Raw genomic sequence first — 26,252 nt, forward strand, 5'->3', positions numbered from 1 at the left:
TGCCCACTAGTGTGTTTTTATGTCGTTTGGGACTGTGGGGAGGTAGGAAAGTGGGACAGAGGCCAGCCCAACTTTGTTCCACCAACATGACTGTGCTGGCTGGGTGGGTTTTTCCTGGATTTGTTGTTCGTCACTAAGTCATGTCCGACTCTTTGCAACCCCATGGACTGCAGGATTCCCTGTCCCTGCTGCTGCTAAGTCGCTTCAGTCGTGTCTGACTCTTTGCGACCCCATAGATGGCGGCCCAGCAGGCTCCCCCGTCCCTGGGATTCTCCAGGCAAGAACACTGGAGTGGGTTGCCATTTCCTTCTCCAATGCATGAAAGGGAAAAGTGAAAGTGAAGTCACTCAGTTGTGTCCGACTCTTCGCGACCCCATGGTCTGCAGCCTACCAGGCTCCTCCGTCCATGGGATTTTCCAGGCAAGAGAACTGGAGTGGGGTGCCATTGCCTTCTCCATTCCTGTCCCTAGCTACTCTTAATTCAGTGATTTCCTTGCCAAGGCAAGAAAAATGAGTCACACAGTAGACAGTGCCTCTTGTTTCCTCTGTCCTTCCCTGACTCCCCCTACCTAGAGAGAGGAAATTACCCCATTCTGGTGGGTGGGTGGCCTTAAGAGTTCTTTTTTTTTCCCTAAGAATGATCTTTTCAAAGGGCTCTCAGATCAGAATCCCAACTCCCAGTTTCCCCCCAACCCAAGAGCCAGAAAACTGGAAGTAGGCTCCTAATTCAAGCTTTCCCAAGATTCCTAGCCAGTCCCTCCAGGAAAGATGAACTGAATGTAAGTTAGGAGGTAAGCAGTAAAGGGACGGCTCCAAGCCACCCCTAGACATAGGCTGGTGTCCAGCTGTTTTCCAAAATATATTTGCAAATGGAGAAAGTGAGTGTGGAGGACATCCCTCCCCCAACCCCAGGGACTGTCCCCCTCCATTACCCACTCTCCACCGAGTCCTTATTTCATTTTTAAAAAAACAAATAAACAAAAAAACATAAGTAAAAACAAAACCAAAAAAGCAGTCTGTACAAGGACTGGATCTGGGTGCTGCTGCTGCTCCCTTCTTCCCAGGGACAGAGCTGGGTCTCAGGGACAGTCTCTGAATGGGTTGCTGTAGTTCCTAGACACCCCCTTGGGGCCTTCTTCACGCTCGGCCCAGCCTCCCTCACACTCGGCCCAGCCTCCCTCACACTCGGCCCAGCCTCCCTAAGTCGTTCAGTGCCAAGGATCTGGAAGAAGTCAGGCTGGGCCATTCTCAGCCATCTAGGAGTTGAAGTAGGAAAGGAGATTCCTGGCATGGCAGGCTCCCCTGGACATGATCCAAGGGCCTGCTCCCTGCCTGGTGCCGATGTGGGCCAGAAGTCAGGCCTTCCACACGCCCTGAGGGTTCAGTAGGGCCTCAGTGGCCCTGGGCTTTTGGCTCATACTGGCATGTCCAGACCCAGGTACTCAGGGTTCTCTGCCGTAGGGGTCTCTTCAAAGGTGCTGGGTGGAGTGCCCCGCTCTGATGGGTCCTGGTCCCAATAATAGAGGTTGTCAAAGGCTGGGCTGAAGGCTGGAGAAGAGTGGGACTGAGGGGCAGCCCTGCCCCGGGGTGCCAAGTACTCAGGGTTCTCCACGGCAGCCCCAAAGGCAAAAACGTCTTTGACAACCCCATTCTTCCCAGGGGAGAGCGTCTTGGGCCTTTCCAGAGTGGAACCGGCAGGTCGAGGAGGTGGCAGAGGACCCTCTAGGGGCGAGGGGGGCTGTGGGTGAACCTCTGGCTGGTTCACATATTCTGAAAGCACAAGAGAAGGAATCTTGTGAGGGGGTGGAATCTGTGTGTCCCAGCTGCTACAACTGCCCTGCAGCAGGCCCTGGGCAGAGCACCCCCAACCCCCACCTCCCAATCTCTCGGCTCGAGCCTGACTTCATACCCGGCTGGGGGCTGCAGGTCAAGGGGGCAACGTAGCCATCAGCCTCGGGAGAAAGGGGTACTGTGGGGTCCTCGCTGTACCGCTGTAGAGGACTAGAGTCATGTTGGGGGAGGGGCTGCAGCCCCTTGGCCGCCCCCATTCCCAAGTCGCCATCAAACACATCAGAGCCTGCCCCTTCGGAAGGTGCCAGCGGAGATCTGGGAGGCTCCTCCTCAGAGGGCTCCAGCCCCAGTGTCAGCTCACCACCGCCACTCTGAGGACAAGAGAAGGTCAAAATGGAGGTCATTCATGGATCTGAGATGGAGGCTCCATGGGAAGTGACAGGGTCCCAGGAGATATATCATCTCTGATGTATGACAGAGGCATGGCAGAAAGAATGGGATCACAGTTGGAAAGCAGTAAGAATCCTTAGGGAAAATGGGGCCTCCTTCATGAGAGGTAATGGCTGGAGGACATCGGAGGAAGGAACCCTAGTCCACTGGAGTCAGGGGAGGTATCCAACGACACCCACCACCATGTGATGGGAGCACTGACCCTGGTGGATGTGCTGCGGTGCCTGCGATGGGCTGTGCCTGCAGCACCCGGGGCAGGGTCTGGGCAGAAGAAGCCCTGCTGGGGCACCAGGTACTCCTCCGCATCCACCAGGTCGCCCATGTCGTCATCCTCCAGCAGCGAGCGGTAGAAGGTGCTATCCAGGGGGCTAGCAGGGCCCATGTCTTCATTCTGGGGAGGAGGGAGACAGCGTGGCAGCCTCTCCCCAGCCCAGTACGCAGCCTCCTGAGGGTGGCTCAGGGAGGGCTAGAAGTCTGATGAGTCAGGCAGGAGCTTAGAGGCCTGGGACCCAGGAATCATTCTCCCTTTCCTCCCTTCTAAGGGAGAGTGCTCTTAGCCATAGGCAGGGATGGGGTGAAAGGTTCAGTACCTGGATGACCACAAAGCGCTGGGGGTCCCTGGCCATGCGGGAGAATTCAGCCACTAACTCCCGGAACCTCGGCCGACATTCAGAGTCAATCATCCAACCTGGGGTGGGCAAGAGCCCGGCATCTCAGTTCTGGCTGCAGCCTGCATGCAGCACCCCTCACCCTCACCCCCAGTCTAGACAACACTAGAGTCCAAAGCCCTCTGATGATAGAGAATCTACTAGTTTCCCCTTTTTATTTTGCATCAGTCTTTTTTCCTAGCTGGCCCTCGCTAGCTCCTCTGGACTGGTACTGTACAAGGGCAGGGAGAGCCTTCTGAGACTCCATTAACCATATCACCATGTTCTTGGCCCCCTCCCATGCCCCTTGTAGGCCCATCCGCCCAGAACCACCCACCCCTCGTCCAAGCAGCCAACACAGCTCAAGAACGCACATTTGACCATGATCATGTAGACATCAATGGTGCAGATGGGGGGCTGGGGCAGCCGTTCTCCCTTCTCCAGCAGGTCAGGAATCTCCCGGGCTGGGATCCCATCATAAGGTTTGGCCCCAAAAGTCATCAGCTCCCACACAGTCACACCTGGGGCAGAGATGGGGTAAAGCGGTGGGAGGACCAGAGGCAGCTTTAGTGTACGGAGCCTCAGAGGCTCTGCCCAAGAGCCTGGCACCATGGGGGAAGGAGGAAAGATGCAGTGCCAAAGGGCAGGAGATAACTTGGTCTTCCCCCAATCCCTGGGAAGTGCACAGACTCTGGCAGCCTGAGGCACTGGCTGCCACTTCCTTCTCATATTCATACTAAAGGTGTCCATTAGTTCACCCCATCCTTCCACCCACATTCTCCCCAGGGCCATGGCTCCTTGTCCACCCTCCCTACCCACCCCATCACATACCATAGCTCCACACGTCACTCTGGTGGGTGAACCGCCGCCGGAGGATGGACTCCAATGCCATCCACTTGATGGGCACCTGGTAGAGCAGAGAAGGAAGTCCTCCAACCAGGTCTGAGTTCTCTCAGGGGCCAGACCCCACTCCCCCTTGTCTCACTCGGTTCGCTCGTCTAACCTTGCCCCCATCCGCGTGGTACTCTGTCTCGTCAATGTCTAGCAGCCGAGCTAGCCCGAAGTCTGTAATCTTCACATGGTTGGGACTCTTGACCAGCACGTTCCGGGCGGCCAGGTCCCTATGCACGAGCCGCACATCCTCCAAGTAGCTCATCCCCTGGGGTCAGAGGCACCAGTGTGGACCTCGCTCTGCCAAAACTCTCCCAGGAAACCTCCCTATTCAGAGGCTTGCTCCCCAAGGGCACCTGCAGAGCCCTGGCCCCCAAAGTGCATACCTTGGCAATCTGCACACACCAGTTCAGCAGGTCCTGGGAGCCCAGGCGCCCACGGTGTTCTCGAACGTGGTCTAGGAGGCAGCCATAGGGCATAAGCTGTGTCACCAGCTGCACTGTGGATGTCAGGCAGATGCCCAGGAGGCGGGACACATATGGGGAGCCTACACCAGCCATCACATATGCTTCCTGGAAACAAGGGCACGCACTGAGAGGGTATAGGAAACCACTAACCCCCAACCACCACACACCACACACCACACACCGCTCCCAAGGGCTGAGCCATGATAACAGGACCCTCGGCCAATCCAATCCCATTCATCACAAACCAGAACCATGGCCCACAGACTAGGGAGGGTAAGAGTAGAGATTTGGGGGAATCACAGGGTGTCCCCCAAAACCCCAGTGAAGAGAGAGAGAGCCCAGTCCCCCGTGCCCCCAGCTGGAGAGGGTGGAAGGGCTTACGTCCAAGATTTCCTTGTTGGCTTTGGGAGATGTGTTTTCCCTCAACACCTTGATGGCCACGGGGATTTTCACATTTTCCCCATCGGGGATCCAGATGCCCTGGGCAGAGAGGAGGATGTGAGCAGGAGAAGGACCGGCCAGATCCAACCTGCAGCCGTCCTTCTTGGGGCCACTATTTGTGCTCCCAATTCCCTCCCCCACCCTTGGGCCAGCCCCATTATTTAGCAACAACCTCACCATTTAGACCCACTGGCCACTCCCAATCCCTTATCCTTAACTGCGGTACTCAACTGCGCCACCCCCGGCTCCTGGCTGTGGTCCCAACACACCCTCCGCCACACCCTGCAGCATCCTCTAGGACCGCCCACCCGGGGACTTTGGCCCCACCCCTGACCTTGTAGACGGTGCCAAAAGCTCCAGATCCTAGCACCTTCACCTTCCTCAGCTCTGTCTCTTTTAAGATCCGCATCTGAGCCTGATTGGGCATCGCTCCGCTGGGCGTCAGGGGCTCCACCAGCTGGGGTGAGGGGGTAGTGGGTCAGTGCTGCGGGTGGGGCCGCAGACCCCAGGCCTCGCGAGAGGCCCTCAGTTCGCCTCACCTCCGTCTCCTGCAGCAGCCTCCGCATCGTGTACTTCCGGATCTTCTGCCGCCTTCGCTTAATGAGGATGCCGAACACCAGCCCCACAAGGACAACCAGCAGAACGCCCACCACAGCGGCAATGATGGATGTCACAGGGCTGGGGGCACGAGCCAGGATCATGGATTGGGGACCGGTCTGGGGCAGGGGGGATGAAGGGGTCCCACGGCGGGGCGCGGTGGTTGGAGAGGAGGGAGAGGGGGCTGACTGTCACTGGCATTTGGAAAGGGAAGTCAGAAGGGTGACCCACAGGCTCCCGTCCTGTCTGACCTACTCTAAAACCTACCTTGGCTCCTTACCGTCTGGGAAATAAAGTCCAGACTCCTTGCTAGGATTCAAAACCCTCTACACCTACGTCTCCAAGTTGCCTATGCTCTTGCCCATGGCTCTAGCCCAGGATTCTCAAACTTCCTGACAAAACTCACCAGGGAGCTGGTCAACCTGTGAGAGTATGGAGCCCCACCCTCCAGAGATTTTGACTGTGGTATGAGGTGGGGCCCAGGAATGTGCACACAGTGATTCTGATGTTCTAGCCAAAATTTTCACCCATAGGTCACGATTTCCACATCTCCCGGCCTTTGTTATAATACTTCTGCCTGGATCACCATTTCTGCATGAGGTCATCTTTCAAGACTCTGCTTATCCTGGGATAGAAGGCTCTCCTGGGCACTGACCCTACATCCTTGTCACCCTTGTTCCCCTCCCTTGCTTAGCCAAGGGCTGGCTTATCACAGACCTCAAATGGACCCTTATTTCATGGACAAATGCTTACTTAGGATACACTCCAATCTTTTTCTCCCTAAAACCCTTCCCAAAACACCCCTCTGCCTAGAAATCAAGTCCAACGATGGCAGTGATAGACATCACAGGGCCTGTGGCCTCCTGGTAGGGGAGAGCCTATGCCCTCCAGATCCAGCCCTGACTCAGGCTTCACCCCCTACTCCTTCCTCTGTGCTTAGTCAGTTACCCACCACAGCAGAATCTTCAGCAAACACATCCTAGACTTTCTGGACATCCCTCACCATGCTGCCTGGTTGCTTTCCTCCTAATACAAGTGACATTCCCGCCCCTCTTTCAAAACCTAGCTCATGTGCCTGAAGCCTCCCACTGATCCCAGGGAAGTATTCACTGTCCCTCCCTCAGTGCTGCAGCTATGCTCTCTTCTCGACGTGCCTCGAGTCCCAGGGAGTTGAAGGCTGCCTGTGTCCCTTATGAGACACCTAGCTATACAGGGTGGGGAGGTGCTGGGTGTCTTCCTATTCCCTGACCCCCAAGCAAGCTGAGCAGGCCTTCCATCCACTGCATGTGTGTGTGCACATACGTGCTCAGTCACTCAGTCATGTCCAACTCTTTGCCACCCCATTGATTGTAGCCAGCCAGGCTTCTCTGTCCATGGGATTTCCCAGGCAAGAATACCGGAGTAGGTTGCCATTTCTTACTCCAGGGGATGTTCCCAACCCAGGGATTGAACCCTGGTCTCTTGTGTCTCTTGCACTAGCAGGCCAATTCTTGACCCCTGCACCACCTGGGAAGCCCCTCCATCCACTAGTTGAAGCTAACTGAAAGGAGCATCCACAGTGGAAGAGTGGGCTGGGGAGGACATGTGTCATGTCAGGACATGACACCTAGCAGCAGTGACCACCCAGGGGTCAGTGGGGGACTGAGGGCAATGTGGGATGCATTCTGGGGACCAGGCTGACCTGGCTCTCTGCTCGGCGGGGCAGCCCTTGTCATCCAAGTCCACACAGCTGCAGGAGAGAGAGAGTCCCGTCAACAAGGCTGGGAACCACCTCCTACACTCACTCCAGCCTCACAGGAGCCCAGGAGGGGGGTGTGACTGGGTTATGATCCCCACTTGACAAAGGCAGAAACTGGGTTCGAGGTCACCAGGGCTCTTTCCACCATCCCATGGGGGAGTCCTCCAGTCTGTAAACCCATATCCTTTGTACCTCCCTGTGGTAGGTAGGAAGTGGCGGCACCCAAAGGAGCATCGAGTCCAAGAGCTTGGCCATCTCCTCTGTAGAGGATGCCAGTGTAAACTACTACTGTAGTTGGGCAAACTCCTGCTGTCCTCCTAGCGGTTCCACCTCTGGGGATAAACCCTAAAAATGCCAACACCTGTACACTAGGGGGCATGTACAAGATGCTCACTTATACATGGAGCTCAAGTGCAATAAACTGCCAAAAAGAAAAAAAAGGAAACACGTTCAGTCATACTCTCAGTCAGGGACACAACTAAATAACTCCATACTGCAGACTGAGTAGTTTAAAAAAAAGGAGGTAGATTGATATGCATTCACAGGAAAGGGCCTCCAAGATACATAAAGGGGGGAAGGTGCGGGGGAGCAAAGTGTATATGAGTCAAATGAAATTGCTGAGAAACAGATGAGCTTAGATGAAACTGTTGTTTCTTGATCATTTTTGATTTCCAAAAACAGCAATCTTATATGACTCAACCTAACATATACGTAAAATGCATTTATGTAAACATGTGCAGAAAAGCCTGGAGGAATGCACATACCAGAGTGACCTGGTAGTTCTCCCCAGGGAGGGGAGGGGCTGGGTGGGTGGGGCAGTGGGAGAAAGGGCACTTCTGCTTTACACTGTTTACTTTGATACTGCTGAAAATGTGTCTTACAAGAATGTATGCACGTGTTCCACGTGTTATCAAAAACAACCAAGTAAAAAAATAAAAAGAACAGGGCGGATCACTGTATTAGGACATGAAAAAGCATTGCAAGAAAAACTGCAATGTTACGTGAGAAAAAGCAATTTGCAAACAATAGGTATGGTCTATGCTCCTATTTTTGTAAAAAGAAATATAGACTAGAATGTGCACAGATAAGAATTGGAGAATAAAAATAATATATAAACATATTTTCTATATTATATAATAATACATATGTTAGCATGTGCACATATAAACTGGAGGGAAAATATGGCAAGTTATTAACAGTGGAATAGAACTGTTAATACTATTAATTTATTCTTTATGCTTTAATTAAAAAATTTTTAACAATATGTATTACTTTTGTGATCAAGATAAAAAAGTTAAGGGCCTTGGGGTAAGCAAAGGCAGAGATGTCCCACTTTTTACAATAAGAGCCTCAGAGAGGCTCCTGGAACAAGCCCTTCTTTATATGGGGAAGGCCCTCAGACTCACGAGTGGGTGCAGTTGATGGGGCATGGCTGGCATATGCCCTCCTCATCTGGAAACTTCCAGATGGGCATGAAGGAGAGGTCAGGCTTCACACCACTGGGGCAGCGAGCCACGCAGAAAGGAAGATCCTTGTAGTGGGCACAAGCCACACATTGGTCAGCCTCCTGGGAGGGAAGAAAGGGTTTGTGGGGGGCTGGCACCGATACCCCTGGGGCAGCAAGATCAGGCCCCTGGGTCCCCTTGGTGCTTCCCATGGCCACTCAGCAGCACTTTTCACCTTGCTTTTAGAACAGCTCCAGACCTGCTATGTCTGCTACCCCTGTTCTGCACCCAGCTCCCCAGTGCTCAGGCACAGTGCCAAACCCTATTTTAAGTTAATTCTTACTGTATCCCAATGCGGTGGGTACTAGCATAACATTGATTTCACAAATGAGCCAACTTAGATTGGAAGTGACACCTGGATTTGAAACCAGGTAATCTGATGCCTGAGTGCCCAGGTCTAACCACCTTGACACAGCCACAGCCAAGCACACAGGCTTCCCTGGGCCTTCTGCATGGTCGGAAGGGTCTCAGGGTCCACAGTTCTTGCCGTTCCCAGCATCCCAGCCTCCTTCCACTCTCCTACTGTTCAGGGCTTGGAGCCCTCCCCAGGGATATTTTACTGGACTTGGCCAGGTCCCTGGCAGCTCCCCCCACCAACCGCGCCGTTTCCCACCACTCAGCTCTGAGCCCACAAGCACCTCACCGAGCCAAAGCAGGTCACTGAGCCATTCTGGGGATGACACTCGGGGTGGCACGGCAGACAGTACCTGTCCTTCACGTACTCCCGGGGGAGCCTGAGGGGAGCACAGCCAGTGAAGGGTGTGCTGGAAGGAGCCCCTGTGCACCTCCCGCCACCTCCTGGCCGCCCCCTCCTCCGCCCTGCGCGTACCCCTGCAGTACTCGGCATTCCTCCACGCATTCCTGGCCCCGAAGGAACTGGCTGCAGTTGACGCACTGGGTGGGCCCGGGACCCCAGCAGTGCCCTTGGGCGCACAGTGGGTAGCACGCCAGGCCCTCGCCCACTGCAGTGAGAAGGAAGGGGTCAGAGGGGACTCTTATGGGAGGTTCCAGGTCCCATGGAGGTGGGGCCGGGGGTGGGGGGTGGGGGCACGGGACTGAGTTTGTTGGGCGTGGCTCTGGGCTAGAGAGGCGGGATAGCTGCCCGAGCACAGCAGGGAGAAAGTTCTGAGGTTCCAAGAACAGAGGAAAGGGAAGGGAGGTATGCCAAGGCAGCGTGGCCGGACCCAGCTAGAAGCCACGCCAAGAGGCCAGGCCAGCCAGAGCTGGGTCAGCGATGGTGCACCTGGGACGGGCAGAGCGCACGCACAGGGAAGTCCCAGATTGCTGCCGCCAGAGGCCCCTGGGCGCGCCAGCGCGCTGGCAGACGCGGAGCATGCAGCACCGGGCTCTCTGTCTTACCGCACTCATCCTCTGGCCTGTTGGCGCTGTGGAGCAGAGCCTGGTGGGGGTTCTGGAAGAGCTGGTCCCAGGGCACCGTGTGTACGAAGCAGAGGCGGGCGTTGCGGTGGATGAGAGCCAGCCCGCTGCCCAGTTCCCTCAGGGAGCGCAGCCCCAGCCAGCTGATGCCCAGCCCTTGCAGGGTCAGCGAGTAGGCACCACTGTGGGGCGGGGGGGAGGATGGGTGCTCAAATGCAGGGGGGCAGCGCACCGCTGACCACCCCCATCAGCCAGAACTGCCCTCGCCTTCCTCCTGTCCCCAGCACACGCTGCAAACTCCCATGGAAAGGTTCCTGCTGGAGTCCCCGGAGAACAGGAACCCCCTTCTCTTCACTATACATACACCCAAAACTTCTCCAAGACCTCCCTGGGCAGCTCCTCTCTCCGCAGGGACCCCCTCCCCTGGTGCTCACTCATGCAGAACTCGTCCCCGGATTACTCGCAGGTTCTGGAAGACGCTGAGGTCAGGCAGGCTGTCTGGCCACGCTGAGATGTACAGGTAACCTGCAGGCACAGGGTGAGGCTAGGGTATGGGGCCAGGATGAGAACCCCCAGCCCCATGAGAGCAGGCTTCAAAGAGACAGGGCCCACCTGTGATCTCCTCCAGAGACTCAAACACTTTGAGCTGCTCAGCCTGCAGCGGGGCGATGTTAGAGTCTGGGTCCCTAGAAGAAGGATTAGGGGAGGAGTCAGCAGGGCCAGGCGGAGAAGGCAATGGCACCCCACTCCAGTACTCTTGCCTGGAAAATCCCATGGACAGAGGAGCCTTGTAGGCTGCAGTCCATGGGGTTGATGAGAGTTGAACACGACTAAGCGACTTCACTTTCACTTTTCACTGTCATGCATTGGAGAAGGATATGGCAACCCACTCCAGTGTTCTTGCCTGGAGAATCCCAGGGACAGGGGAGCCTGGTGGGCTGCCGTTTATGGGGTCGCACAGAGTTGGACACAACTGAAGCGACTTAGCAGCAGCAGCAGCAGGGCCAGGAAGGGGGGGGGGTACAATCTGCTCCACAAGCTGGCCCTGTCACCCTCCCCCATGTCCCCTCCACTTAAACCCTTTGCCCATCAAGGCTGGCTGTTCTCATCCTGAGCTTCAAAGCCCAGGCCCTAGTTTGGCAGGATCTATCAAAATAATATGTATATCCTTTGATCTAGAAATTCTACTTCTAGGAATGTGCCCTAGAGAGACACTGGCCCCTGTTTCCAGAGGCATGTACAAGGGAGAACTGTTTGTTAGAGGGAAAATAAAACACCTAAGGAAATTAAAAATTTTTTAATGTTTTAAATTAAATACCTAAATATTCCATCAGTAAATGAGGAGCTGTTAAATGTAACCCTGATCTATTCAGACTATTGATGAAAAACAACATTTAGGAGCATGTATTGGATTAGCCAGCAAGTTTGTTTGAGATTTCCCATATGATGTTATGGAAAAAACTTGAATGAACTTTTTGGCCAAACAAATAGTATTTTCTGGGCACAGTTATAAGAGCTTTGCAAATATTAACTCATTTAAACTTTATAACAACCTTATGAGGGCGGACTATTTCCGCCTCCATTTAACAGATGAGGAAGCTGAGACACAGCAAGAAAGACCACATGACTAATAAGTGGTAGAAGCCAGGTCTCAAACCCTGGCAGCCTGGGCTCTTAGCTGCTACTGTTTGCTGCCACCTGCTTCATTGCTGTTGAAAGAACAAGGCAGCTGAACATGAACTAACTGTCATACCCAGCTCTCCAAAGCCACGGGCAGACAATATTCACAGCAGGCTCACATTTTAAATCAACCTGCCCCCCCGAATTATTAGAACTACATTTCTCTGTGCATGTAGGTCTATATACGTATGAATGGTCTAGACGAACACACACAAACTGTTACCAGTGGTCTCCTCTGGAAAGGGGAGTAGAGGTGGAGGAAGTGAAGAGAATTTTCTCCTTTTTGTAATACATACTTCTACTGAAGTATAATTCACATACAAGAAACCACACAGATTTTTAGTGTGCAGTTTGATGAGTTTTGTCAAATGCATCCATTCACATATCACGTCCACCAGGGATATACAGAACCTGTCCATCACCCTAGACATGTCCTTTGTGTTCCTTTCCAGGGCCTCACCCCGGCACAATCGCTGTTCTGACTTGTTACCACACAGTGGTTTTGCCTATGTTGGAACAAAGGGAGTTACACAGCGTGGACCTCTCATCTGACTTATTTCACTTTTCATAATATTTTTAAGATTTTTTTGATGTGGACCACTTTTAAAGTCTTTATTGAATTTGTTACAACAGTGTTTATTGTTGTTTATGTTCCTTTTTTTTGGCCAAAAGTCATAGGGGACTCTTAGCTCCCCAGAGATGGAACCCGCACCCCCCTGCATTGGAAAGTGAAGTCTTAACCACTGGACCACCAGGAAAGTCCCAGCATAATGTTGTTCTGTGTATCCATAGGCTGTTTCTTTTATTGCTGAGAATTTCACTGTATGGATATACCGTTTTTTACAGTTAACCCTTGAACAATGCCTGGGTTAGGGGCACCAAACCCCTCTATGAAGTTGAAAACCCCAGTATAACTATATAGTCAGCCCTCTGCATCCACAGTTTCAGATTCAAGCAACCCCAAATTGTGCAGTACTGCAGTATGGATTTACTGGGGAAAGTTCATATTTAAATGGACCCAAGCAGTTCAAAGGCTTCCCAGGTGGTGCTAGTGGTAAAGAACACACCTGCCAATGCAGGAGGTATAAGATACATGGGTTCGATCCCAGGGTTGGGAAGATCCCCTGGAGGAGGGCATGGCAACCCACTCCAGTATTCTTGCCTGGAGAATCTAATGGACAGAGGAGCCTGGCGGGCTATAGTCCGTAGGGTCTCAGAGGCAGACATGACTGAAGTGACTTAGCATACACACAAGCAGTTCAAACCCATGAGGCCCAAGGGTAAGCTGGGTTTATTCATTCAGCTATTGATGTTGTTGTTGTTTAGTCACTAAGTTATGCCCAACTCTTTTGCTACACCGTGAACTGTAGCCTCTAGGCTCCTCTGTCCATAGGATTTCCCAAGCAAGAATACTGGAGTGGGTTGCCATTTCCTCCTCCAGGGGATCTTCCCAACCCAGGGATCAAACTGGCATCTCCTGCATTGGCAGGTGGATTCTTTACCACTGAGCCACCAGGGAAGTCCAGCTATTGATAGACATTTGCCTTATTTTCAGTTTGCGGCCATTATGAATAAAGCTACTGTGAACTCACAGAGAATTTTACTTTATCTGGATGGCGTGACCTCCATACAAGTAAGTGCATGTTTATAGATAACATGTCATTTATGAGAAAAATTCCAGGTATTTCCCGGTGGTCCAGTTAGGACTCCTCCCTTTCATTGCCAAGGGCCCAGATTCAATCCCTGGTCCGGGAACTAAGATCCAGCCAGTCACATGATGTGGCCAAAAACAACAAACAACCAAAAACCAAAAACAACGAGAAGAACCTTCCCCTGCCCCCACCCACCCCCCCTTCTCCCCACCCCCACCCCACCCCAGCCAAGCTGGTCTTCCACCAGCTTCCTTTGTATCCTGGGTCTCCCTCTTCTGTCTCCCACCACCCCCTAGAAACACTGCCACCTCAGGATTCAGTGACTGCCCTAATGCTGTCTCAGGCTGTGTGTCCACCCTTAACTTCGAGTATCCTTACCCTGCAAAGCTCTCTGGCAGAAACGCCAGGCTCCCAAAAATCTTCTTGCAGCCAGCAAACTCCTGGATGTTGGCACTGGTGACCGCCCTCACCTCCCGCAGGTGTTCCATGCCCAGACCATAGCACACTGTGGGGAGGGGGCAGGGGCATTCAGCCTCCACATGCAGCGCCAGGAACTCAACCTCCCGGATCCTGTCCACAGTCCCCTCCTGGGTCCACATGCCCCCTCCCCACATTGACAGGAGACACAGGGGAACTTGTGGGCCAGGGGCAGAGTCAGTGGGAGAAAAGGACTGGGTCCCAGGACAGTCTGAGGAAGGGTGGCGCAGTGGGCTAGGCCAGGCTGGCTGTTTCGGGGGGCAACCACTGGGTACCTGGGGCACAGGGCTTGCTGCATTTCTCACACCTCTGGGTTCCATCCTCAGCTGTCACCTCTTGGTTGTTCAGGGGACAAACCAGGGTGCAGGATCCCACATCCGTAGACAGGTAGTTGTCTGAGGAGGTCAAGATCGTGTGTCCATGTATCCTGGCCTTTCACCCCCACACCCACCATGAGCCGTGTCACCATGCCCAGGCAGTACAATAAGAATTATATCAACTGAGACTGAAATGCCCTTACAACATGCCTGAGCCCTGGACACTCGTCCTTTCCTCATGAAAGCCTTATGTGATAGGCACAGTTAGATTACCATTTTGCCAAAAGGGAAATCAAAGCACAGAGTTTTCTGTAAATTACTCAAGGTCATTGTGCTAGAAAGTGGAGGAGCCAGGATATGAACCCAAATGGCCTGACCCTACAGTTTGTACTCGAGCCCACCATAGGGAAGATATGACCAGCACCCAAGAGCCCACTGCTGTCTCCCACAAGAGGAGGAAAGAAGTCCCCAGATCCAAGGCCAGTCTCTGAATGCTTATCAGTAAACAGGGGAGCTAATAAATCAAACTCAGATCCATCTGACCATAGAGTAAAAGTTAACATTTAGGAGTGCTGAGTACTGGCCAGGCACAGTTGTAAGAGCTTCACAAATATTAATTCATTTAAACTTTATAACCATCTTACGAAGGCAGGACTATTTTTGCCCGCATTTAACAGATGAGGATACCGAGATGCAGCAAGAAGCTCACATGACTAGTAAGTGGCAGAGCCAGGCCTTTTTTTTTTTTTTTTAGAGCCAGGTCTTGAATGCAAGCCTCCTGAGCATGGGCTCTTAGCTGCTACTATTTGCCACCACCTGCTCCGCTGCTGTTTAAAGAACTGGGCAGCTTGACACAAACTGCCATGATGAGCTCTCCAAAGTCAGTGGCAGACAATACTCACAACATGCTCCCATTTATATAAACCAAACTCCCCAGCAAAATTACTAAGACTGTGTTTCTCCCCAGCACTTACAAGGACAGGCCGTCACACAGCTGGCACCGAAGGTATAACGCCCCTCGGGGTTGGGCATGGACTCGAAGGTGTCCGTGTTGTAGGTGACCAGAGCTGGGCAGTGCAGCTCGCAGATGCCGCTGTGGTTGAAGTGGAGGCAGGCCTGGGGGACAGGCAGCGGGTGGGCACTGGGCTGTTTGGCCCTGGCGTGCAAAGAGCCATAGGACAACACTGGATGGGATGCCCTCCCCTTGCAGCCTGAGGGCTGGGGCCCAGAGGGCACATACCAGGCAGTCAGAGTGCTTGGGGCCAGTACAGCCAGCAGCGCACTGCTCATGGCAGCAGTCGGTGGGCTGTGGGCCCTTACAGCGGGCACAGCCACTGGCACAGACGGTCCGCGTCACTGTTAGGTGGAGGCAGGATGCGGGCTGGGTGGCAGTCTAGGCACCAGCCCCACCTTCTGGGGAGACTTCCTGCCCCAGGGAAGAGGCCGAGGGCTGGCACAGCCCCTCCCGTGTCACTCAGCCCCCGCCCTCCAGACCCTGTGCCGCCCTGTAACTCACAGCTCTGACAGTCCTCAGAACTTTCTCCCCAGCAGTTGGGAGCTTTACAAACTGGAGAACAAGGTGCGCCTGGAGGAAGAAACAGAGAGGTAGTGAGAGAGACCAAGACCAGGACATGCAATGCACAGTGAGGGACAGACCCAGGCAGGAAAAGAGAACTTCAAAGCCAGAGGCACAATCTAGAAGCAGAGAAAAACAGGACAGAGAACCACGGAGATGAAGAGACGCAGAGAAAGGGGAGATGGGTGCTGTTAGTGCGGCAGCAGAGTGGGGCAAGGAGTAAGCCAGGAGTTTGGGGTCGCTGGGCTGCATGAGAAAGGGTGGCGGCTGCAGGCAGTGGGGAACGAGGCTTACAGGCCCGTGAGCGGTTGGTGTCTATCTGCTTGAGGGGCAGCTGGTTGTTCTTGTGGAAGATATCCTCCCACAAAATCGTGTCCTGGTGGCAGAGCTGGGGGTTCCGCTGGATCAAGACCCCTCCCTTGAGGATCTCTGTGGGGTGGGCAATAATCAGGGGCTTCTTCCCCCATCTTGCATCTTCTTATCTCCCCTGGGGCCTGCCTGCCTTCTAAAAGTAGAGAAGGCCTCTGAAACACACCCCGGGTTCCTCGGGGAGCAGAGAACACCCCTTCAGCATCTTTGAGCCTTATCAATACCACCCACAAAGATCCAGGGAGGAGTGACTTGTCCATGCCACCGCCTCCTCTCCTCCACCTCTGCTGTGTGCACATGGCTTAGCAATTAAAAGAATGTGAAACCCAGCCTCACCACCACTAACTAGCTGTGTGACTTATCCTCCGTAAACCTGTTTTCTCATTTGTAAAATGAGAACATTGATGTTTCCCTTGCAGGATTATGGCAGGACTGATGGGATTATGCATGCAAAGTACCGGGCACTCAGAGTCTGAAACTCTGTCTGCTTCAGGGCTGCCACGTACAGTTACACAGGTTGTTCACTGTACATGTGCATTCAGCCAAGAAGTGGGCAAAAATCCAGCCTGCATCCTAATCATCAAACTATGCGGGCTGGTGCAAGCTGTGACTTCCTGGGAAGAGGGGAAATCTTCTTGAATCTTCACAAGGACGCCTTTCCTAGCTCCACCTGCATCCATCCGGAAGGGACCCCAGTTCTGACTCACACAGTCACCCCTTGGCTAGTAGGGACCCCTGGCCAGCTCTCAACAACCAGCAGAAAGTTTCAATGAGAAAGATGGCCACCTGTGAGGCTTCGCAGCTGCAGCTCCTGCAGCCCTCCTGGGGCTGTGCCTGCAGCAGGGGCAGCACTTTCCAGAAAGTCTCCATTGTCCAGCACGGCCAGGGCGTAGCGTTCCTCAAAAAGCTGGGTGCCTCGCACAATTCGCAGTCTCTGCAGTGGGACCTGACTCACTCGATTGTGAGCGATGAGCACATAGCCCTGCACCTCCTGGATTTCCTGGGAAGGGACAGAGGAGGAGAGGGCTGAGGCAGGTCGGGCCCTGGACCACTACTACGCAACCCTTAAGACCTCCTCAAGGTCCCCTGTGCTTGGGGATCTTGGGCAAGGGCCCAGCTGCCAAGAAGTCTGCCTACCACCTCCCCAAACCAGGTTCTAGGACCAAATTCTAGTATGATTAAGAAAGAAAATGAGGGGGTGGGGGCAGCACTCTGTAAATTGTGAGCAGGTACCCCACCCTCTCTACACCTCAGCTCCTTCATCTGTAAAGGAAATGCCTGGACAAGGTGATGTCTGGGATTCAACGGACTAAGCATCACACACCTGGCCCTGCTCTGGGACACAACCCAGAGGCTGGCTTCCACTCGCTCTCCTGTTCCTGACCCTTTCACATATATTTCCAACATGATATCTTAATGGGCTCTCCAGGAGGAGTCCAAGTACTCCTATGGCTCCCAATGTAGTGTTAGTCACTCAGTCGTGTCCAGTACTTTGTGACCCCATCGACTGTAGCCCACCAGGCTCCTCTGTCCATAGGATTCTCCAGGCCACTCTTCACTGGAGTGGGTAGCCAATTCCTTCTCGAGGGGATTTTTCTGACCCAGAGATTGTATCCAGGTTTCCTGTATTGCGGGTGGATTCTTTACCATCTGAGCCACCAGAGAAGAACTCATGGCTCCCAATATACAGATAGGGAAACTGAGATCCAGTGAAACCAGGGGCTGGACCACATTCACAGGGCTTGTCAGTGGCAGAACTGGACTCAGAACTTGCCAAGCCTTTCATTACTCCAGGTAGGAAGGGGACAGTGGCTGGGACAGTTGGACAGAATGATCACCAGAAGGTGATCATTCTGGTGAGAGAGCAAAAAATATAGCCCAGGAATAGCTGCATTCTACCCAGAGATGTCCACAGGCAGCCACACTGTAGACAGAGAGTCAACTGGTCTTAGTGTAGGATGGATGGGGTGAGACATCAAAAGTGACTTCCTGGTTCAGGAGCCACAACGAAAGAGAAAATGTAAGGCGGGGAACCTTCTACCACCCATCCGCAGGCAGAGGGCTCAGCCCAGCAGGAAGCAGGGCCTGGCTGGGTCTTGCCCATGGGCCTCACCTGCAGGAAGGAGAGGCTGGCATCAGCAGGCAGGTAGGTGAGCTCCAGGTTACCCTGCACCACCTGACAGCCTTGGTAGAGGTGGCGCAGCATGTCCAGGTGGGTCTCGGGACTGGCCGGTAGCCGCAGCTTCATGTCTGTGCCGGTGCACACTGCGGAACCGAGAAGATGGTCAAAGGGCCTGCGCAGTGAGCTTCTCCAACCGGCCACGTGCAACAGCAAAACAAAGTGTGCAAATTTGGGAAAAGCGGGGAAATCAGGGAAGAGGTTCCCCCCTGCCAACTTGGCCCATCCTGAGCCTCCAGAGGGGGTCCCACTGGGCCAGCCTTAGGGAGCTTGCCCATTCAATCCAGGGTGTTGGCTGGCAAAGAAAGCCTTCTTTTGTCCCAAAGGCACGACTCAGGGCCAATGGGTAAAAATCCCCCAAGAGAGGCGATGATGAATCATGAATCCTCTGGATACCCCCTGCCCCTTTCCCGAGCAAACAATGCCACCCACATCCCAACCTCCTGGCAAGGCTTACCCACCCCCGCAATGCCACCCAGAAAGTGGGGAAGGAGAGTCAGCTCGAGTCATAGCTGGGGCCTGGGGACCACCAATGGCCTGGTCACTGCAGAGACTTCTGGGATTTCCCCAGGCAGAGAAAAGGAGCGTCAGATCCCAACTCTGGGTATCTGGACCCAAGCTGCAGACACTGAGCCAGAGTGCTGCCTGCTCCAAAGCCTCCTCTGCTGGTACCTCACCCTTGCCACCTCTTCAGGGCAAGACTCCAGAACCAGCTGGCAGAATCTGTGCCACGAAACTCCTGCCACAAGGGCACTACGTCAGCCCTGTGTACCTCCCACTGTCAACCACCAGCCAAGTGGCATCAAGACGAACTGCTACCCAGCCCACCTGGACCCCAGTCCAGTGTCCCTGAGGCCAGAAGTACCCACTAAGTCCAGGGACACTAGAAAGAGTGAACTACCCCTGGTAAGGGGGCGCTCTGGCAGAAGCTGGCACCATGCCTACCAGCAGGGGGGAGATTAAAGGGCCCAGTGGAACTCGTTTTTCTGCTCTGGTGAGAAGATGAATCACCTGGCGCGTCTTGCCCAGGAGGGTGTGCCGGAGGAGGTGGGTGGAGGGCACCCCCAGATCCACAGATCCACAGGTGCCTGAGCTGTCTGGAATTCCTGTTGGTCTCCACTCCACCTCCCATGGACTACGTGCAGATTCAGGGAGACAGCACAATGGCTAACTATGGGGTCTGACACCAGGGCTTCTGCTTTCCCCACAACTTGGAGCCTAAGGTCAAATCCTAAGAGGTAATAAGAGACACCCTCTGCCCCCAGAAATTAGAGGAAAGACTGGGGGAACAAGCCCCAGGGGTCTAGCCTGGGTCAACAGCCACAAGTGGGCAGCAGGAATACCCAGAGTGGTCTCTCTTCCCACCCCTCTGGCCAGGGAGGGAAGAAAGCAAAGAGGGAGGAAGGGGAGGGCCCAGAAATAGAACTCAAGGGTCCCTCCCCCCAGACTCCCAAGAGAAACAGGATCCGGGGGTGGCAGGCCAGGCCCAAAATAACGCCTGCTGCCAGGACCTCCCCCGGCCTCGGCAGCTTCAGCTGCTTTGTAGGCACAGCTGTCTCCAGGTCTGGACCCCAAGGCCCTAGCCCAGGCCAGGGACAGGGACCGGCAGAGCTGGGGCAGGGGCCGTCTCCACCCCCTGCGGCCTCTGCAGCCTGGAAGGGACACACCAGCTGCTGTAGCCGGGCAATGGGAAAACAACAACAGGAACCCTGGGGGCAACAGGGTCAACTGAGCATCTACCGTGTGTGGAGCAGGCACTCTGGGTGGAGCCTCAGCCCCCAGAGGCTGGGATCTACAACCCCGATTTTGCAAAGAAGGAAACTGAGGCTGCCAGGAATTATGCTTCCACGATCATAAAGCTGTGAGCAATAGAGGCACAATTTGAATTGGAGTCTGTCCGACTTTAGATCCCACATTCCTTCCACTAGGCCTAACTGCACACACGCCCCACCCCACACCCTGTGCAAAGGTAAATACACACCAGCTCTGTTGATGCTACTGATTACAACAGGCTCCAGGCCTGAGTGGCTGAGCTGGGTGGGAGGGCCAGAAAGAGAGGGAGCCCCGCCCCACGGGTTTGTTTGTGGCCGTTTAGAATCTGATTAAGACTAAGTGCTTGTGGGAACTTCCCTGGAGGTCTAGTGATAAGACTGAGCTTCCAATACAGGGGGTGCGGGTTCGATCCCCGGTTGGGGAATGAAGATCCCACATGCGGTCAAAAAATAAAGACTAATTGTTTGCAACAGGTGGTAAAGTTGGGACTCTGAGACCTACTCCCTGGAGGCCTGGGGACTAATGACCCCCAACCTGACATGAAACCAAGAAGCACTTCTACACCCCCATCTTCTCACTCATATCCCTCTCCTCAGTCCTCACCGTGGTCCCCATATCCACTCTACCTCAGTGATTTCCTCCAGAGGAGGAGGCCATGTCCCACACAGGAGAGCTTTGTCTCCAGAGCACCTGCCCTTCAGGAGCCAGATCTCTGGAGCAAAGACAGCGTGAGGCAGGACCAGACCAGAGCCAAGGACACAATGAGCCCTGGATAAGTGTTTGTGGGATGGCAGAATGAATGAACTCCAAGCAAGAGTCTCCAAACCAGCGCTTTCCTGGTGGTCTGGTGGTTAAGAATCCACCTGTCAATGCTGGGGACATAGGTTCAATCCCTGCTCCAGGACGATCCCACATGCCACGGGGCAACTAAGCCCCTGTGCCACAACTACTGAGTCCGCAGGCTAGAGCCTGTGAGCCACAACTACTGAAGTCCATGTACTCTAGAGCCCATGCTCCACAATGAGACGCTACTGCAATGAGAAGCCTGAGCTCTGCAACTAGAGAGTAGCCCACTGCTCGCTGCAACTAGAGAAAGGCTACACGCGACAACCAAGACCCGACACAGCCAAAAATTAGTTTAAAAAAAAAAAAGAGTCTCCAAACCAACAGGGACCAGCTGAGGTCTCTGTGCTCAGCCCTCTGCCCAGAGGCTGGTCACAGTCCCCAAGTTTCTCTAACTGAATATCAGTGGTCAGGTCCCAGCTCTAGGGGGCTCTCAAGTGGGTTCTCTCCTTTTCACCAGCCTTCAGCCTCACCTGCCTCTCTTGCTCACCAGCACAAAAGCCAACACTTCTTTTTTTCCATGAACACTGCCTGCGTCCCCAAAGCTCACCTGCCTCAGCCCCACAGGGCCAGAGCCCATTCCAGTGACACCAAGGTTCACCTAGCACACACACCTGGTGGATCAGACCGGGGCCTGGGCTCAGCTCATTAGGCCAGAACCCTGGAGGGGCTGCTCACAGTGTAACCCTGATCAAGTCCCTGGATTTCCAGGGCAGAGGTCAAATCAGATCCACCTGTATGCCCAGCAGTACCTGTGACATAGCAGGCGCTCAGTGAATATTTGCTGACCTGACTGGCTGTAAGGCGCAGATGATAAACAATAACAACTCTTACTCTCTGCAGAGAAATTACATGAAAATTAAATGAGATAATGAATCAAGAAACAGTGTGCAAACATGACAAGCCTTTGTCAACAGAGCTGGGGCAACACAACCATTGGCTATAATTCTCCCACTCCTTAAGAGAGCACACACCCCTCTCTCTACCTCGCCTCTCATCCCAGGGGTGGGGAGAAAAGGTGGCCTACTGAACGATGGAGGTGTCAACATGGAGGGGCTTCCCACAGTACAGACGGGGGCGGGGGGCGGGGGGGAATCTCTTTGCCGATCATGCTAGCACCAGGGGCAGGAACACCCAGCCTGGCCCTATACCAGCCCCAGCGCCAGCCCCACACTGGTCCCTCCATCGCCTGCAGCCCTGTCCGTCCCACTGGGCCTCTGCCCCACTCCGGCCTTCCATCCCCTGCCAAGCCTAGAGGGCACAAGAGGAGGGCAGACACGGCCTGGACATGGAAGGGAAGAATCCCAAAGCCAAGAGGGAAACTGGGGCTGGGGGCGCAGCTCACCCTTATTTTCACCACAATAACAAACAGCACCTCTGCCCTAGTCTGGCCACCTGACTGCCCCTGAGGCTTTGCGTAACACTTTGATCAACAATTTTTTTTTTTTTTTTTGGCTCTGTCTGGCCTTAGTTGCAGCATGCGGGATCTTTCCTTGTGGTGTGTTGTTTTTTTGTTTTTTTTTTTGCTCTGTCTGGTCTTAGTTGAAGTATGCGGAATCTTTCCTTGTGGTGTGCGGGCTTCTCTCTAGTTGTGGCGTGCTGGGGCTTCAGACTGCAGGGGCTCTTGGGCTCACTAGTTGCCCTGAGACATGTGGGAATCTTAGTTCCCCAACCAGAGATCTGAGGTGTGTTCCCAGCATTGGAAGGCAGATTCTTAACCACTGAAATACCAGAGAAGTCCCTCTGATCAACTCTTGATGACTCCTCATCAGAGTCCAAAAATGCCCTGGACATTACTGGGTTGCTGAGAAGCCTTTGGCTAAGTCACTTTGTTCCTCTGAACTTCAGAGAAGTTTCTCATCTGTGCTCCTGCTTCATAGGATTGTTGCAGAGAAGCAATGAAACTGTAATGGATGAGAACTTAGCAAATAAAAAGCGTGCCGCACTTTTCTAAAGTTAAGTCCATAAAGCAGGAGTCTGGGTAATTCCAAACCAAGAGAAAATGAAAAGCGCTTTGTATTTGACTTTGTAATACAATGTATTTTCTCTTTTGGCATTTGAGCCTAGCTTTCAATTATTATTTTTTATTGAATAGTAGAATGAGGTTACTTTCTCTAAGCATAGCAAAAACAAGGAAGGAGGCTGTGGGGGAGAATCCTTCAGGAATTAAACTATGGTCTGTCCAAGACGTGTTTACTGCACTTTATAAAACCTTGACTGTAAGAAAAGAAAATCCCAACCCCCTGGGCTTTTCCCCCATCTCCCTTTCCCCCTCAGCCCTGGCATATACTGGGAGTGCTAGAGGCAGCTGGGTGGGTCTCTGCCATTTTAGCCATTCCCCTGCCCAGCATGCCTCTCACAGCACCCAGCACTGTGGGCCGAGGCGTCAGGAAGCCTCGAGGAGCCCCCAGTACCCAATACTGCAGCAACCTAGCTGCGCTTCACCTGCTCAACTCCCAGGCCCAGGTGAGGAGGGCAGCGGCTCGGCCTGGCAGCCCAGACTTGCCTCACTCTTCTCAGCCAAAAGCCCGCCTGGCAAACAGGGAAGGGATGGGGAGGCTCCTTGCTCAGAGAGAAGGCGGCGTGGGGCCACCTCCCGCTGTTTACAGCAGCTCTAGAGGGAGTTCCTTGAGAGGGCAGAGTTCAGCAGGGTGACCGCCGTGAGGCCACACAAAGCCCAGATACACAAACACAGAGACCACACAACTCAAGAACACCCTGACACAGCAGCCCCTCAGACAACACAGCAAAGCTCTGACAGAGGGGCCCTCGGGCACACACAAACAGGCCAACACCCGCCCCTTCTCCAGACTCCCTGATCCGTAGAGACCAGCCACCACTCCTAGAACATTCTCATTCTGGCTTCCCCACAACCCGGCGATGCAGGGCCCAGTGTCCCCCAGAGCTCACGGTAGATGGACACAGTGCTTTCCAAGGGGTGGCTGGGGGTCGAACTGCCTGGATCCCATCTGTGGTTGTTGTTCAGTCACTAAGTCATGTCCGACTCTTTTGCGACCCTATGGACTGTAGCCCACCAGGCTCCTCTGTCCATGGATTTTCCAGGCAAGAATACTGGAGTGGGTTGCCAGTCTTCCTGTCCCAGGGATCGAACCTGCATCTCCTGCATTGGCAGGTAGATTCTTTACCGCTGAGCTGGTGGGGAAGCTGGAATCCAATCCAGGACCCACCAATTACATGCTGCCACTTCACCTCTTGAAGCCCAGGTCTTTGCCTGGAAAATGGGAACACTGGTAGGACTTCTCTTATAGGGTTGTTCTGAGGCTAAAAGGAGGGAACCTAGGCAAACATGCACAGCACCTAACAGAGGGTGCATTTCCCATACGTGTTAGCTTTAATCATTATGCATCTAGGTGGACAGATGGGGAAGACACATAGTCCCCCCCTCTTCCCCACACACAGCATAAAGGAAAAGCAGACGAGCCTGGCGCCCAGCACACCTGCGTCTCTCCCTGTTCCTTAGCTACCCCCTCTCCCTCCCACTGCCCAGGAGTCCCTCCCTCAGAACCCTCCCGCTTTAATGCCCCAGACCAGAAAACACACGGCCACCCCCTCCCCCGTGGCCCACGCTTTCCAAGTGACAAAGCACACAGTCCCTAAGTCGGCCCTAAGGAAACTTGTTCAAAACAAACTTCTCCCCCTTCCCCCACCCCCGGCTCCGGTGAGGCAACGCTGCAGTCGGACTGGCCACCCTCGGCTCCCCGGCTCCGACTGGGCAGGTTCCTTTCCCCACCTCCCCCTTCCGCACCCCGATCCTGCCCGAAGCCGGAGTAACTCAACCCACTTGGCCGAAAGGGGGAGGGGAGGGGGCCGGGCAGAAGGGACCCCCAGGAATCCAGCCCAGTCCAGTCTGGAGGCGGAGGTTGCCAACTGGAAAGGCTTTGAGAGAGGAGCTTGAGGGGCTCAAGAAAGGGGAAAACACACACATACCATGCAATTCACCCTTTGAGGGAAACTTTCTGAATAACTTCAGAGAACTTTTATGACAAGTTCGCGGAGCCTGCAAAGCGCCGGTCCCATCTAGAGCCGCTCCGGCGTAATCGCCCTCTTACCCCACTTTCTCTGGCCCCTCCGAGCCGAGGGCCTGCGGCTCCTAGCGCCCCCACTATCTGAAACCTGGGATCAGGGAGCTCCGATGCACCCCGCTACCCGCGCCTGCCCGGGGACATCGACAGGGGTCCCAGGCGGCAGGGTCCTGTCGCCGCTCCCTGCCCTCCCCATCCCAGACCCACCTTGGGTGCCCGCGGCTCCGGGGGGCAGGAGGGCGAGGAGGAGCCCCCAGCGGCACCAGGCCGCCAGCTCCATGGTGCTCACTGCCGCTCCGGCCCCATGGCTCCGGCTGGACCCGGCGGGGAGGGCGCCGGGCGGGCAAGGGGAGGGGGCCGGGCGCTAGCGCCGGAAAGGGCACCGGGCGCTGGAGCGGTCGGCGGCCTCAGGGGCTCGTCTCGGCTCCGTGGGCACGACGGAGGGGAATCTCAGCTCCACAACTTCATTCTTGTACTTCCTCAAGGCAGCCCTCCTCCTCTCCTCCTCCTCCTCCTCCTCCTCCTCCTCCTGTGATTGGGAGCAAGCGCGCTCTCAGCTCGCCCCCCCCCAACCCCCACCCCCTCCAACCGCATTCCAGCAAGTCCCTGGGAGTGGCAACTCCCAGCTTCACTTTCTCCCTCTCTCCGCGCAGGCCTGGGTGCGTCGCTCCCAGCTCCCGGACGCCGGCAGCAATGTTCGCCCGTTTCCATGGAGGAACCCCACCCCACCCCCCAAGAAGAACCCCCCCCTCAAAGGAGAGGAGGGTGATCGCGCCTCCCTTCCCCTAGAGTCTGGGGCAAACACTTTAGCTTGCCATCCTGAACTTTATTTTAAATCGCAGGCTTATCTTAAAACATTCCTGGCCGTTTGTATCCTACTCCATCAGATGCCTATTTGTTTTAATACCAAATAATCGTTTTCCTAGCACATCCTCAAGTGAAAATGTTAGTCAAGGAGGGGGATGTTTTGCCTTTAATCTGTGGCATCCAGGACTCACTGGCATACCTTTCTGGAATCTTTTAGGTATCTTTTCCAGTTTGAAAAGCATGGTTTTAAGGGAGTCTACAAGTTTGGAGACGGAGAGGGCAATGGGGGAGCCTGGTGGGCTGCCGTCTATGGGGTCACACAGAGTCGGACACCACTGAAGCAATTAGCAACAGCAGCCGCACAAGTTTGGAGAAAGAGTCAAATTGGAGAAACCTACATCTCAATCCTTCAAAGAGCATCCTTGTTACTTTATGGGGCACTCAGCACCCAATTCATCTAAGATTCCTTCTCTGTCCTTTGTCTTTTATTAGCCTGCTCCTCCATTCGACCTCCCCACCGGGCATTCCACCTGGAGCCCCTGACTCAGTTGCTAAGATCCGGTGGGGGGTGGAGTGGGGGTGGGGATGGAAGGAAAGCTAGGTTTTTGTTGGGAATGCCAACAAAATATTGC

The 26,252-nt window shown here is 54.3% G+C and overlaps 1 protein-coding gene across 1 annotated transcript; it reads right to left on the reverse strand.

The window, feature by feature from the left end:
* Positions 1–846: 846 nt before the first annotated feature.
* On the reverse strand, positions 847–25,319 carry ERBB2 (erb-b2 receptor tyrosine kinase 2). The gene is made up of 27 exons (XM_055575983.1): positions 25,021–25,319; positions 18,089–18,240; positions 16,762–16,975; positions 15,901–16,035; positions 15,547–15,615; positions 15,271–15,386; positions 15,005–15,146; positions 13,989–14,108; positions 13,615–13,741; positions 10,517–10,590; positions 10,339–10,429; positions 9,887–10,086; positions 9,357–9,489; positions 9,171–9,261; positions 8,429–8,589; positions 6,966–7,013; positions 5,227–5,365; positions 5,022–5,144; positions 4,628–4,726; positions 4,166–4,351; positions 3,892–4,047; positions 3,720–3,795; positions 3,263–3,409; positions 2,832–2,929; positions 2,444–2,632; positions 1,910–2,162; positions 847–1,770 (listed from the first exon to the last, which is right to left on the reverse strand). The coding sequence occupies exons 1-27, from the start codon at positions 25,091–25,093 to the stop codon at positions 1,415–1,417; spliced, it is 3,768 nt and encodes a 1,255-aa protein (XP_055431958.1). The 5' UTR covers positions 25,094–25,319; the 3' UTR covers positions 847–1,414.
* Positions 25,320–26,252: the final 933 nt, after the last annotated feature.

This window comes from Bubalus kerabau, chromosome 4 (assembly GCF_029407905.1).
Source record: "Bubalus kerabau isolate K-KA32 ecotype Philippines breed swamp buffalo chromosome 4, PCC_UOA_SB_1v2, whole genome shotgun sequence".
Lineage (NCBI taxonomy): Eukaryota > Metazoa > Chordata > Mammalia > Artiodactyla > Bovidae > Bubalus > Bubalus kerabau.